Here is a 14,869-nt window from a genome sequence, read left to right as displayed (position 1 = left end):
GGTGCGGGGACCACAGGGGATGCTGGCATTGCTGCTTGGTGATGCTCAGAGTGCCACTGTGGGCATGCACTGGCATGATGATGCAGACACTGTTTTTCTGTTCCCCCCTAGCTGAGTGGCGCCGACCCCGAATGCAGCTGTGATGAAGGGGATGAGACCTCCCGCAAGAAACGGAGCAGGAACCTGTAAGTGTCACATCGTGGTGGCATCAGAGTGTACCAGGGCTGTTTGCCATGACCAAGCACCTTGGCTGTACTCTGCTTGTCCAGGCAGCTCTTAGGGTCCCCCTGTCTTGTTCCCCCAAGCTTTTCTGGGAATAAAGCAGCAAAGACACACGTGAACTAAGGTCTCACTTCAGATGGGGAGTCAGGATTTTCAGGAAGGAGGGTGGGAGGTGGGCTGGGGGCATTGCACAACCCAGCTGAGAGCAGCCCCCTGCTCACCTTGCTTTGACGGATGAGGAGAAGGAGCTGGCTCTTGCCGGTGGTGTGGGGAAAAGGGCTTCCCCAGTGCCAGCAGAGCTCTGCTCCGGAGGTGCTGGGTTCAGGGAGAGGACATGCAAGCCATGAAACACGAGCTGGGGGCCTCCTTCCCGCTGGCCCCATGCCGGCAGGAGGGATGGGGAGGTTTCCCACCACGGGACAGGCTCCAGCCCTTTGCAGCATGTTGCAGCATGCGGGCAGCGTGGTGGGAGCACTGAGTGCGGGGACTGCTGAGTGATGCTCGCAGACCCTCTGCCTCTCCCGGTAAGGCTTTGGGGGTGCCAAAAAAGTGGGTCTGGGCAAGGACGAGGCAGCCGTGGCCTTTGCTTCCCATAAGCCCAGCTGCAGCTGCAAGGATGTTTTGGAATGAACCGCCTCCAGTTTTGCACGGCAGGATCCGGCCGGGTGTCAGGGCCACAGGGATGCCCAGGGCTGGCTCTTTCCCCACTCCACGTGGCTCGGGGCAGGTGACAAAGTCACACATGGTTTGAGCCGCTCGGGGTGTGCGAGGGGCTGAGTGCATCTACTAAGTGCACAGGCTCGACGGCTTCGCTGCCGGTGCTGCCTGCCAGCGAGCGGCACTGTTGCCCTGCGTGCTTCCTAGCTGCAGCTGGTTATTTTTAGCTCTTTTTGTAATTCCCCCCCCCCTCCTCTCAACACTTGAAATTAAAATGAATCCCTTGCAGTCTGCAGCAGGGACATTCCCCCCATCCGCGTGTCCCTGCTGCAGTGCTGAGCCAGGGGAATCGGGCAGGCGGTGGGAGGCTCAGCTCAGCGGGGTCAGGGGCGGTTGCAGAGGGTTTGCTCCTCACCTTGAGGCAGCGGCGGATGCTCTGGGGAGCCTCTTGGCATCGCACGGGCCGGCTATTGGCTGCGCAGCCTGGTTGCCAGCTGTCTGCGGGGAGTATTTATGGTGCAAGTGGCTGGGGTTTGGCACTCGCCTCCCCTCCCGGCACCGGCACGCTCGGGAGGTACACCGGCATCTCCCCGATGTACCGCGCGATGGTGGACTTTTCCGAAAAATACCTGGAAAGGTAGGACTGCAGAACCCTGCGAGGAAGGGTGATGTGCTTTGCAGGGGACGGTTTGGAAGCAGCACAGGGCGATGGTGCTGGATGTGGCCTGATGGCCGTGCGGGGGTGCTGGGAGCAGATCACTTTATAGGGGCAGCTTTGGACAGAAACCAGCAATTTTTTATGAAAAAAAACCATTTATGAATATTTTTGCTGTGGCATTTCATACTGCAGATTGGCTGCAGCTTGAGGCTGTGCATGCCTGTGGCTGCTGCAGCCCGGTTTCATGCTGCTTGCTATTTATTTGCAAGCATGTGCAAGAGAAGCAGCAGGTTTTAAGTTGGGGAACTTCCTTAGGTGGTGCTTGCTGGCGTATTAACAGCTGGCAAATCTGCCCATGAGCCGCGGTCACCTGCAAGCCCCAGAGCCTGCTGTGTGGCAGGGCTACCCACTGCAGCTGGCTGGGGTGCGGAGGGCTGGGCGGCTGGAGGCAGCCCACGCATGCTGGAGACACACACACAAGGTCTTCTCAGTGCTTTGAAAGCCCCACTGGGCACCGAGCTGCGGCGGCTGCCTTGCTAAACTGGGAACACTGTTAAAATTTTTGCTGGGGGCTGTGTGGGATGGCCCGTCCCGTGTGGCGGCTGGTCCTCGGCTGCCGGCATCGCTGGCAGTGCGGTAATGGGAGGCAGATGGTGTTTGGAGTGTGAGGCTCTGTGTTTGGATCCGCTTTTCCCACATTAGCGCTGAGCCAGTGCCTGGCAGCTGGCAGCAGCGGGACGCGTGTCCTGCTGGGACCGCAGCCCAGATGATGCGAAGGCATCAAAACTGTCTGTGCCCGCCGCGAGGGCACGGACAGCACCAGGGACTAGAGGGGCAATTGCCCCCTAAAATCCTTCCATGAGTCGGGGTGCTCAGCACCTTGCGGGACTGAGCCCTGGGGTTGTCGCGACTGTTTTTTTGTCCCAGTGGATTGCTGTATTTTACCCTCCTGGGACTGGAGAGAGATGTGGGTCTAGGTAGGATCACTTGGGGTGGGGTGCACCCTTGCCTTGAATCCTTCCTGTGCCCCTGGTGTCCCTAGTCAGCCCTGGGCATGGCTTGGCCAGGCAGAGGTGGCTCCTCTGAGCATCCTTGCATAGACCCACTGGTGTGGGACCCGTGGGGGGCTGCAGGTGGTGGCCTGGCCATGCCACCCTGGGGCCCCATCTCCGGCCTTGGTGTAGGATGAGCATCCAGTTCCACCCTGCGTGTCCCCTGCACCCTTCTGTGCCCTGGTGTCATGCAGAGGCTGTGCCACGAGGGGACAGCATCGTCCGTGCCTGTCCTCATCCTTCACCTCTTCCACCTCCTGCTCCCCTGCCTTGGCCCCTGGGAAGCCCTCGCAGGGCCAGGCTGGGGCTGGGCTGGGGGTCTCATGTTCCCATGGCACTTGCCAAAAATCTTTGTCCCACTTTGGCCTGGTGGCGGTTTCCCGGGGGAACTGGGAGCCTTGTGCCCGGGTGTATGTCAGTCTGTCTGTCCAGGGACAGTGGAGCGGGGACCTGTGCAGGGGGACAGTATGGGGTGTCTGTTCCCCCAGCGCCCCTTGGTGCCACGGGCTGCCGGCCCCAACCATCCCTGTGTGGAGATGTCCCCGTGGCCATGCCCATCCCGTGCCAGCACTGGAAAAGTGTGAGCATCAGTGGGTCACACGTGGGCTCCCAGCCCCGTCCCCGCAGCAGCGGCCACACGGTGAAGCACCGCTGTCCCCGCTGTTCCCAAGCACAGCCCCACCGCTGGCCTCACTGCCTTCCCTGGGACGCCTGCGCTCTATAAATAGCCCTCGTAAATCCCTGCCGTGATTATTTTCCCCGCCGTCTCTTGAAAGGCCCCACTATCCACCCTCGGTGCTGATTTTTCCACCTTTCCTTGAGTTTCCCCAGCAACGGCAGAGCCGTCCGAAATAGCAGCGGGCTGACACAGCCCTTGCTCACACGCGTCTCCTTCACCCCACGCTGCATTTAAAGCTCCTTCGAGCTGCGCCCTCCCACTTCCGCGCTGGCCACGCCGGGCGGGAGCGTGGCACGGAGCCGGCGTCAGAGCACCCGAGCGTCTGGCTGCGCCGGTTGCGCCGGTCGCCGCTGCAGAGGCCATCCCAGCAGCCATGCCCTTTTTCCGTGACCTTTCCAAACCCCAGCCGCTGGAGTTTCACGCGGAGATGCTGCTGGGCATGCAGAGACCCCACAACGGCAGCCTGCAGCGCCGGCACACCATGAAGGAGTAGGTGGTGGGCACGGGGCAGCGGGTGAAGTGTGGGAGGAGGCTGCCAGCGGGTCCCCTCCTGGGTGCTGGCTGTCCCCCCGGCCCCTTGCCCGCCTGCTAAAACTTGCTCTTCCCTCTAGAGCCAAGGACATGAAGAACCGGCTGGGGATTTTTCGGCGACGAAACGAGTCCCCAGGGGCCAACCCCTCCGGCAAGCTGGACAAAGTGCTCAAATCACTCAAGTAGGTGCTGCAAGCGGGTGACAGGGGGATCAGGGGCCATGGGGGCTTGGGGGCGAGCTGTGGTCGGGCTGAGCATCACCTCCAGGGAGGCTGGGGTCACCCTGTTTGGGGGAGCTGGGGACAAACACCTTTTGTATCCAGAGGAGCTTTAAAAACATTTGTTGGCTGAAAACTCCCCACCCAGGTGGGCTGGAGGTCTGTGCCCAGGAGGCAGCACGGTGGTGGCTTGGGCTGGAAATTTCCCTGACGGCTGCTTTCTCTCAGTGCCTGTGCATGAAACTTTAACTGGCCAGAGGATGGTTTGAAAAACCGCTTTGCTCTGGAGGTGCTCCAGCAGCCGGAGATGAGCCCTCCCTACTCTTGCCCCTGGCAGCTTCTCCATCTGCTTGAATGGGGCGGCTGAATTCCCCACTGTCCCACAGCCTCCTGGGCATTGCCCGGAGCTTTTCCAATTTTTGCTCAGACACCCCAAGTGGCACAGCTGCCCGCACAGACCTCCTTATATTGTATTTTCTTCCTGACAGTCTAAAAGCAGAGGTTTCCTTCCAGCAGAGCCGCTGCAGTCCTGCCTGGTGCAGAGCCTGGCTCTTCCCGGAGATGCTCCGGCAGTGCTGGTGCCGGTGTGGGAGCGGGGGCCAGCCCCGCTGGGGCACACGGCGTTGCTTTATCGGGGCACTCAGTGTTGCTTTATCGGGGCACTGAGTGTTGCTTTATCGGGGCACTGAGTGTTGCTTTATCGGGGCACATAGCATTACTTTATCGGGGCACACAGCACTGCTTTATCAGGCACACAGCACTGCTTTATCAGCTGGAGATGTTTTGCTTGTGCTGCGTCGCGGCAGGCGGTGAGCTCGGCTTTTGAAGCTTCACTTTGCCAACACACTCTCCTTCCCCTGCAGGCCCACTCCCGAGGAAGCTCTCAAGTGGGGGGACTCCCTGGAGAAGCTGCTGCTGCACAAATGTGAGTGTTTACCTGTTTCTTCTGCCTGTTTGCTGCTGGGGGAATATCCAGATGCATGCATGGATAAAGCTGGGATTTCCTCTCTTAATCCCTTCCGGTGTTTGGGGGTAGACAAAGAGAAATGAGGCGGCTCCTTGCCTGCACCACTCTGCTCCTGCCTGGCCCAGGGTGGGATTTTGTGATAGTGGCCAGGGAGAGCTGCAGCTTGGGGGTGCAGCCCCCCTCCGTCTTGCTGGGGGCAAAGGCAGTGATTTGTGTCTGTGCCCGATTCGGAGCTGTGCAGTGGGTCCGTGGAGCAGGAGCTGCTTTAAACCATTCCCCTTCTCGCGTGTCACAGCTGGGGCACCTGGCATCGTGGTCATGTCCTGCACTCAGCCGCACGGGGATGGCCGGCGGTCCTGTCCCCATTGCTGCCCCCACTCCAAGCTCAGCCTTCCCCTTGGCTCTCTGTGCACGTAGCCGGGCTGAGGACCGTGGGTTCAGCGCATGGATGGTTTGTGTTGCCACGCTTGGCCCAACAGTGCCATTGCTGCCTGCTTTGCACCAGGGCTCACGAGGGGCTTTAGGGGACGGTGCAGGGAGGTGGTTTGGGTTGCAGCTTTGCCAGGTTGCTGGGCTGAGGGTCCTGTGGGGCCATCCCCTGCTGTGAGCCGTGAGTAGAGACGTGTCTCTGTCCCCACAGACGGGCTCGCTGCCTTCAGGGCCTTCCTGCGCACTGAGTTCAGCGAGGAGAACCTGGAGTTCTGGCTGGCCTGTGAGGAGTTCAAGAAGATCAAATCCCAGTCCAAGATGGTCTCCAAGGCCAAGAAGATCTTTGCTGAGTACATCGCCATCCAGTCCTGCAAGGAGGTGAGGTCTGGGGGCTGCGCTGGCGTGTGGCTCCAGGGCACGGTGGCTGCCTGGGGAGCTGCTCACCAGCGCTGGTGTCTCTGCCTGCAGGTCAACCTGGACTCCTACACGCGGGAGCACACCAAGGAGAACCTGCAGAACATCACCCGCAGCTGCTTCGACCTCGCACAGAAGAGGATTTACGGGCTCATGGAGAAGGACTCGTACCCCCGCTTCCTCCGCTCTGACTTGTACTTGGACATAATTAACCAGAAGAAGGCCAGCTCCCCACTGTAGACCCAAGAACTCTCTCGGGGCAGGCTGGGAGCTGTGTGTTTACATGAAATCGGGCGACAGAGGCCTTCCCGGGGGACGGCGGGAGCGTGCCTTCCCGCTGCTGTTCGTGCCCCCAAGCCATATTCCTGCAGCGGATGGGTGCGGGGCAACTGAAGGCACCAAGCATGAGGCCGAGGGGACCAACAGGCCAAGCAGTCTGGTACTGCTCCATCGCCCCATTTCACCATCGCTGGTACGATGCCTTCGGGGTGACTCCGGCATGGATTTTATCCAGGAGGGAAGCTCCCACAAGACTACTGTGAAGCATGCGCCCGAGCTGCGAGCATTGCTGGAAGGTGACGAGTGATCCCGACTCGGCGAGGAGGAGGAGGACTTGTGTACAGGGCTCCGGCAAGGGGACAACAGCACCGGCATGAACATTGTCCCTGGATAAAAGACTTCTGAACTGGACTGGCCCCACAATGCTGCTGTGCTTCCCCGTGCCGGCGATGCCTCCCGGCTCCCCCGAAGCAGCTATCTCGCAGGAGCCCGGTGTTCCCTTCGCTCGTGGCAGGTCCCCCCGGGAGCAGCGAAAGCCGGGTCCTTCCCCTGTGCTGGAGGTGTGCAAGCCGACCACCTCCTGCTCCCACCCCTGGTTTATTTATTGACCTCCTATAGCTGGACGCATTGCTGTGTAATAGGAAATCCTCGTGTCCTTTCCCATTCCGAAATTACAAGTGCAATATTTGTGTGTGTCGCGGCGGAGTTCTCCGGTGGAGTGGATGACTTTTTTTCCCCGAGTGCGTACAACATTTTCTAAGTTAGCAGGTTTTATCTGACAAAACGCATTCCCTAGCAGCGGGCCGCTGGGGGAGCCTGGGTGTATATATCGTGCCCTGACGACGGAGGGTTTGGTGATGGAGAAAAGCAGCTCTGTGAATCAGAGGCTCTCCTTACTCTGGATAACAATACGGTGTTTTGAGAAGCGGGGGTTACCGCTGAACCTGGCAGAGCTGGACGGACTGCCTGCCTCCAGGCACCCAGTTTACAGTGCGAAGCATCTCTGCAGCTAGCAAAAATACATTGTCATGGTCATAGGTAAATAAAAGGAGAATATAATTTCTTGTAGCTGCCTTTTCTTCGTGGCATGTTTCTCAGGACTGGTGCAGCCGGGCATCCCCTGCTTCACGGGGGAGCGTAAAATCCTGTTACTGCATGGCTAAAGATGGGAAAATCTGGTTCCATGAATTTCTGAGTGTTTTTTTTATGACGGAGCAGCTGCCAGATGCTCCTGAGACCAGGCTCGGGTGTAGCCCTGCAGGAACACAGAAAGTTTTGCCCAAAACGAGACTGTTCCCAGGGACAGCGTTCCCTGTTTAAACACAGCAGGGCTTCTGAACGTGGAAATGCCCAGAAACATAAATGACCTAGTGTAGCTGCAGGTCCCTCTGGGGACACACCAAAAGAAGCGAGAAAAAGCCCAACAGTGCTATTTCAGGTCCCAGCTGCATGGCTTGGCAGGGCTGCTCCTCCCCGGCAAAGGCAGCACCGTGACAGCTCTGGTGTGTGATGAAAATGTTTTGTAGAGGTCGTTCATGGTGTGTTTGGTAGCTGGAATGTCTTGTGCCAGTCACCTGCTTGTGGTGGGCCTCAGATGGCTCAGAGATGTGCTCGCGGTGTCACGGGGCCGCACTGGGCCCCAGGGGTGGTGTGGTGCCGAGGTGCTGCTGGTGATGCCGAGGGATGGAGGTGGTGTGGCTGCCCCAGCGATCCCACCCGGGCACAGCTCTCCCTGGCAGATGCAGTCGCTTCTGGGGAACTGTCTGTGTTTCCCTCTTTAAACAACCAGCAGGTGATGTCCAGGTGGGGAAACTGAGGCAGGGCTGAGGTCAGGGGTTGGCTGGAGGCAGCAGGGTTGGTGGGACGTCTGCGTGGCTCTCCTGGGGATGCTTTTGGACCGCTGGGACCTGATGGGTGGGCGCAGCCTCCCTGTGAGTGCTGCCACGGTTACCCCAGTTGGCTCCTCCAAGCCAGACCCCCCCTCTTTCTCCTGGCATTGCTGAGAGCCTTCATCTCTCCTTCCCAGCCGGGAGGGTTTCCCTTCATTTCCCTTCCCTTGGCAGGTTTTCTTGCACTTCCCCCCCCGCCTCTCCATCACCTGCACGCTCTTGACTCCCCTCACTCGGTCCCAAGCCATCAGTGTTAGGAAACTCAGGGCAGGATCACTTTGTTATCCCCCGACTTCTCTGTGTCCCTGGGCTCCTGGGGCAGCATGTGGGGGACTCGACTGGGGGGGGCCCTCCATGGGCGTGGGGCAGCTTGGTACCTGCCGTTACCTTCTCTCCAGCAGGTCCAGCAAGCCCTCCCGTGGCCTGTGGTGATGCCCAGGATATCCCACCACACAGCCACGCCTGGTTTCAAGCCTGTAACCTGCCTTGGTTATGTGGATTACCTGAGCCCACCCGGCAGGGCAGGCGGCAAGGGCTGGAGCTGCTGTGGGACGTGTGGTGCCGGAACCTGGTGCACGACTCTGAATAAACAGCATCGACCTGCCTGCAGACAGTCCCTGCAGGGGACAGAGGCACCGGTGCGTGCAAAAGGTGGAGAAATGGGGACCCGGGGTGAGCCCCTTCCTGGAGAAAATGGAAGTAGCCCTGCGTGAGCAGCAGAAATTTGGTTATTGCTGTAACAGAATTTATTGCCCGCCAGGTTAGCGTGAGTCACTCTGCAAACACCATCCCCGCGCGCTTGCGAGGCCCTTGGTTTCTAGGAGAGGCAGGGCTGGAGTGGGAAGTGGAAATGCTGGATGCCTGTCCCGTGTTTTCCCAGGACGGCCGGTGGCCTCTGCAGCAGGACAGGTCTCATCACAGGCTCTGCAGTGACACCAAAGCCACAGCTTTGTCCCCTCCATGCTGTAGCAGAGGAGCTGTGCCATCTGCTCCAAGACTTTGGGCCTCAGAGTGAAGGGTATGAGCAATGTGGAGGATATGGATGGGAACTGGATGGGGGGATGGTCGTCTTATGGAGGGGATTTGCTCTGGGGGGATGCTGGTGGGGATGGAGATACGGCCCCACTGCCCTCAGCAGCTCCTTTTCCAGTGGGATTAGGGGCCTGGGAGCTGCTGAGGCTGTTGGGGGGCCGCTGAGCTTACAACACAAGCAGAAGGGGGACAGAAACATCCTTATCTAGCACAAAATAAGATGTCCAGGACAAAACCCAATCAGGCTGCAAGGGATGCAAAGAGAAAAAATTATTGACTTACTGATGCCAATGCAATGAGCCTGAGCAATAAAACCTGGAATGAGATATTCCCGATTCCTCTGCTGAGGCATGACCTCAAACCAAGCAGAACTGCTGGCAGCTGAAGGGGTGTTCCCACAGCAGCACTGCTGAAATCCTGGAGGGGTTGCCTGGCTGGGGATGGCCCTGGGGACATCGCAGAGAAAAAGCCATTACCTGCACCCAAGCCACGGTCAGTGAAGCTGTGAAGGTGGTGGGTGGCACAGGGTGGTGGCAGCAAGTCGCTGCCTGTCTCGGGCTCATCCTGAAGCTCAGGTGTGTGTGCAGGCAGCTCATCACTGCTGCCTGTTTCGCACAGCGGCCAAAGGCAATTTCCTAACGCAGAAACCGGTGCCTTCCAAAACAGTGAGGATGCTGTAGGGGGCCTTATCTCGGCAGATAACCAGGATTTATCTCGGGGCTAAGAATTAGTGGTTGCTCAGCTGCAAATAGTCACAACTCTGCTGTGTTTGTCATGGGCAAACAGGGTAAAGTCCACTGAGGCGCAGGTGCTCCTGGTTCATTTGGGGGATGAAGATCACCCAGCTGAAGGCACCCATGAGACGAAGCACCCCAGGGAAAGGATTTAAATGGGAATGTGGGAATAATCACCAGAAAGCGCTGAACGCTTTGTTAGGTTCTAAAAATGCCACGACTCCATAGGTGAAAAAGGTTATGAGTGCTGGGAAAAACATCCTAAAGTTCTGGGTTTAACATCACGGTTTCCTCACACCCTCAGGGGGCTGGGATGAACCAAGAGGACTCAGGGAGGCTGTTAGATCAGTTTTACCTGGCCAAGGTGATGGACCTTGACCCTTCAAGTGTCCTTCAGCACAGTATTTCATCAGCTTCCTAACTCAGCAGCCAGAGGTGGGTTCTGGGGTCGTCTGTGATTTACAAAAGCAAATGAAGTTCTGAAAACAGCAGCTCCCTGGAAAGCCTGTTCAAGCTGCCCAGCACCTCTTGGATGAAGACTTATGGGGAGAAGCCAGTGAGCAGCGTGGGCATCCCACGCTGGGGCTGTGCCCACGAGGCCAGCCTTGGCCAGCACTGGTCCCCTCCCCTGTGCAGATGAGCATCTGCAGTGTCTGGGGAAGCATAACTCTTTGCAGCAAGCAGCGCTCAGGTTGCAAGGGGGCCTCATTTCAGAGCTGGCTAGAAGCCCTGAATGTCAAGCCTTTCCCTTTTTCCCCGCAAAAGTAAAAAGTTTGCCTTTTTTTACAGGTGTGCACCATGCCCCAAGACACTCCAGTAATGCACAGCCTTTAACTGGGCTTTTCCAAGGCACCCATCCTGGAGCATAAACTTATCCAAACAAACATAACTTTCGACTGAGCAAAATAATTCCTTGGACCCCTGATTAGACAAATATTCTCAGAATAGAAACAAGGCTACTTTATAGCCATAGACTAAACATAGCTCGACAGCTAGATACCGAAACTGCAGACACAAGAATTCCCCTGCCCTGGTGCAACATCTGCCTTGCTGTGCGAGTCGCTTAACCCTGCTCAGAAAGTTATTGAGGCTTATCAGGAGCACACGGAACTCATTTGGGTAGCCGAGGTGCCCAGGAGCTCCTGGAGCCCTGCAGCAGGACAGCCAGGCTCTGGTTGTCCGCAGGGTGGGGATGGAGGTGGGATTGGGCTGGGTTTGTCTGGGGACTTCTGCTCCCACCGGGTGTGGTGAGGGCCAGGGGGTGCGGAGATGTGTTTGGGGACTCTTGTCCTTCCAGCTAGTGACCCTGGGGCTGAGCTTAGGAAAGCTGCATGGGGCAGTGGAGGGATGTCTCTGCAGTGTGGTAGTGGGTGCCCAGCTCAGCACCCCCCTGTGCAGGGTGTCATTCTGCCCAGGGGAGCTACAGACAGCGTTGCCCTTCGGATGCATCCTGGAATTGAGGCTGTCAGGACGAGTGCCACCAGCCTCTGTGGCTGGCATCAGCGATGTCATTCCTAAACAATCCAAGGGAGCCAAGAAGGAGAAAATAAAATACTTCTGAAGTAAAAATAAAAATAGTCAGACTCAGATGCTGTCTGTCAAGGAAATAAACTAAACGCAGCTGGGCTGCTGCCAGGACAGGAAATCCAGCAGTGGTGAGTCCCCTGGGTGCCGCTAACTCATGCGGGAAGCATTGTTACGACCCCCTCATAGCTCATTTTGTGATTCTTCTCTGCATTAGGTCATTTTTACTCAGCTCATCCAGCTCACACATTCCCCGGTGCTGGGGAAGGCGGGAGAAAGGATGGTGAGATACGCTTCCCTTTGTGGCTGAGCAGACCTGCCAGGCAGTGACACTGGGGAGGACGGGAAGGACCTTCTTCCCCGAGCGACCCACTGCAGGCATCCCCCACCACACTGTGGGGGCTGTCGAGCTGTGCACGGGGCACAGGCAGAGGTGATGGACTGGATTCTCACCTTGGAAAACTCTGGGACCTCCGCCTTCATCCCTTGGCAGAGGGTGAGGAAGAGGGAGGTGGGGGAGAGGGAGAAGAGCCAAGCAGGAGCAGGTGGGGACCAGGGATGGGGTGTTTGCATAAGAGCCATTTGCAAGTAATTTCTTGTCCCTTCCTGAACTAATGGGGCAATTATTTCAGAAGGACACGTGTTTCTCATGGAAAGTTCTACTCAGCTCGTGCGTCAGTTTGTTGGTGTAGCAGCCCTGTTCTCCCTAACGTGTTCATGGTGCTTCTAGACAAAGACAAGTGGGTGAAACCTCCTTGGATCGGGGGACAGCGGTGACCGGTCACGGAGTGCCAGGCAAACATCCTGGTCCAGGGCAAATCAACAGCTCGGCAGCAAACGGCCTCACATGTCGAAGTCGATCGGCAAAGCTGAGCAAACACCGCCCGGCTCTTTGATGTAGCTCCTGTGCTTGACGCCGGGTGTTTGGACGAGTGTATCTGATTTGTACCTGTTGGAAGGAATAGCCCTCCAGCCAGCTCAAGAGGCGTGTGGAGAAATCGGAGGGGGTCCTGCAGAGTCTACTGAGGTGGTCATGGGCCTCGGGCACAGGACTCCTGTGGAGGGATGGAGAGGGATGGGGTCTAACAGTATCCTATAACTGTGGGAAGGACAGCCGCAAAGATGCTGGAGCCAAACTCTTCTTGGTAGCACCAAGTGACAAAATAAGGGGCGACAGCCACAGTGTGACAAATTTCAGACCTTCAGCTTGGACAACGGGAAAAATATTTTCATTGTAAGGCTGATACAGTAGAAAAACAGGCTACCAGAGAAGTAGGGCGTCTCCATTGCTGGAAATGGTCGGGATTTGGCCAAAGTCACGGCTGACCTGACTGGGTGCTGGCGATATTCCTGGTCTGAGGGAGGGTTGGACCGGAGACCCCCGGGGATGCACCGCTGGCACACGGAGGGTTCTAACCCTCGCTTTGCTGGTGGACATGGGTAACACCTTCCAGGACACAGGCACTGAGCCCACAGGAGGTGTGGGGCAGGGCTGCAGCAGGCAAAAGTCCTCATGGGAGCAGTGGAGCTGAGTCCTATGTTTTTCTACAAGTCAAAAATTAATTTCTGTGGCTTGAGGATGGGTCATTGTGCTAGTGTCTGAGCTGAGGGAAGAGTTCCTTCCCTTTGCCCTCTGACCAGCTCTGAAGCTGTTTGGTTCTGGGTAAAAGATGAGAGTTGAGTGACAAAGACCAGACTGGGCTGGGCTGTGGGATGGTGACATGGAGCTCAAGGTGACATCTCTGCTGTCTCCAACTGCCCTGTCCCCTGACTGGGCAAGCTCATCTCCCTCAAGGATATGAATAGCATTTTGATCTCCAGATTGCTGTGTTTTCCAGAACTATTTTTTAAAATCTTTTTTTGGCCCCACGAACATGTCAGCCACCCAACACCTGAGCAGCACCCTGACGGCTGTGCGGGGACCAGGATGGGATGGGGATCCTGGATGCTATTGCCCAACACGGATCATTTACTTTGCCATTCGAAGGCAAACAATTGACTTAATTAACGAGATGGTCTTTCAGGGAATCAAAGTGTTGTGACAGGTAGGAAGTCTGATAAGTTAATACAGCCAGTCTTCCCTTTTCTAAAACAAATAGAGAGGAAGGAAGTAGGATGGGAGCTCTCACAAATGATGTTTTAACACAGTGTCAGCTTTTATGGCTAAGCCATAAAATACTAGTTCCTGAAGCACTGGCACAGCATTAATTAGAGGAGAATTACGGACACACTCATTACTGCAGCTTCATTACAGCCCAGGAATTGACCCCCGGCGATGGGTGCAGCGGGTTCTGTGGTACCTGCACTCGCTGCCAGGTGTCTGCAGGTGGGGGAAGTTATTTCCCGGGAGCGCTCGCTGCTGCTCCGCCTGCACTTGCCACCAGCTGGGGGTCTGGCCAGCCCCTTCGCAGCAGACTGGGCAATGCTTGGGGTCCATGGGGGTGTTTTCCCCCCACGCCAGACCCAGCGCGGGGGCTTTGAGCACGGTCGCAGACCGGTCTTGCAGGAGGCAGCTCCTCTTTCTGTCCTCCTCTCCTGCGCAGCGAGGAGCCCCCAGAGCAGCCCCAGGGCCGCTGCGTGGAGACCCAGAGGGGTCTCAGCCTGGACCTGCTGGTCCATCGCTGCAGCCAAAAAGGCTTCAGGGGCACCGGCCCCTCTGCAGAGGAGTGTTTTGGAGGGATGGAGGTTTACAGCTCGGGGATTTCCAGCTGCGGCTTTTGGAACCTTTGGTGCATTTACCACTTTTAGCTCTGGTGGCTCAGTAACCGCTCCTGGCAGGGCTGCTGCTCCTCATTTTCTGGAAAAACCTTAAAATGCTCCAGAGTGTCAGAAGAATGGCCAGCTAAGGAAAAACAAAAAAACAGAAAAACAAAACCCAGTCTTTTTCCAGTCAAGCTACAGTGTTGTGTTTTTTATGAAAAACATCTACTTTTTTCCTGGATCAAACTGGCCCCTGCGAATGCACTCCCCATTGTGCTGAGCTCCTAAAATAACTGCAGTTGTTAATGGAAATAAAGCCCTGGGAGAATCACTCATTCCCATCTCTCCATCCAGCCCGCCTGATGTGCTGCAGACCCTTGTGCCGGGGTTACAAATCTTCACCATGGCAGTTTCTGTGTGCTTTGAGTGGCAGCACAGCTTTGTGAGGGAATGTGCCACCCCGAGGTGGTTATCTCCAAAGGCTGGCATCAATCACAGACAGCAGGAGGACGGCACACGCTGCCTGGCTGGGTACGTCGGTGCATCCCAGCAGCACTGAACCTCTTTGCCTGCGGGTCGGCAGCAGGACACGGCAGCACCCGAGCCTTGGCCAGGGCGTTACACACCCTGGGGGCTGCACTCGGCCACCGGGTGTTTGCTGGGCTCCAACCCATCCTACCATGTGCAGCACAGGGAAATCCAGCCCTTAGCTAAGCCGGCAATGCCCAGGCTTATTTGCTTGGCCATGGGAGTGCTGAAGATCTGCATGTTCCAGGTCAGCAAAACAAAGTCACAGCACTCATTCATCTGTTTGAAATCCCTCAGACAGTTGTTTGTTGTTTTTTAAAAGCCATTTTTCACATTTTTTCCTGACCTCATGCTGT

General features: G+C 57.1%; 1 protein-coding gene across 9 annotated transcripts in view; it reads left to right on the top strand.

Annotated features, from left to right (window-relative positions):
- The window catches only part of RGS3 (regulator of G protein signaling 3), a 79,462-nt gene extending 72,288 nt beyond the window's left edge, over positions 1–7,174 (top strand). For 7 of the 9 annotated variants that reach the window (XM_080402042.1, XM_080402050.1, XM_080402043.1 and 4 more), the window contains 5 exons: positions 112–185; positions 3,880–3,981; positions 4,881–4,942; positions 5,625–5,791; positions 5,882–7,174. In XM_080402042.1, the coding sequence (XP_080258168.1) occupies positions 112–185; positions 3,880–3,981; positions 4,881–4,942; positions 5,625–5,791; positions 5,882–6,067 (591 nt within the window). In that variant the 3' untranslated portion in view covers positions 6,068–7,174. The other 2 variants (XM_080402048.1, XM_080402049.1) reach the window with 2 other exon arrangements.
- The last annotated feature ends 7,695 nt before the right edge of the window (positions 7,175–14,869 follow it).

The sequence above is a fragment of the Falco punctatus genome, assembly GCF_963210335.1.
Source record: "Falco punctatus genome assembly, chromosome: 9".
Lineage (NCBI taxonomy): Eukaryota > Metazoa > Chordata > Aves > Falconiformes > Falconidae > Falco > Falco punctatus.
The sequence above is the reverse complement of the archived record's forward strand: the minus strand, read 5'-3'. Positions and strand labels throughout refer to the sequence as shown.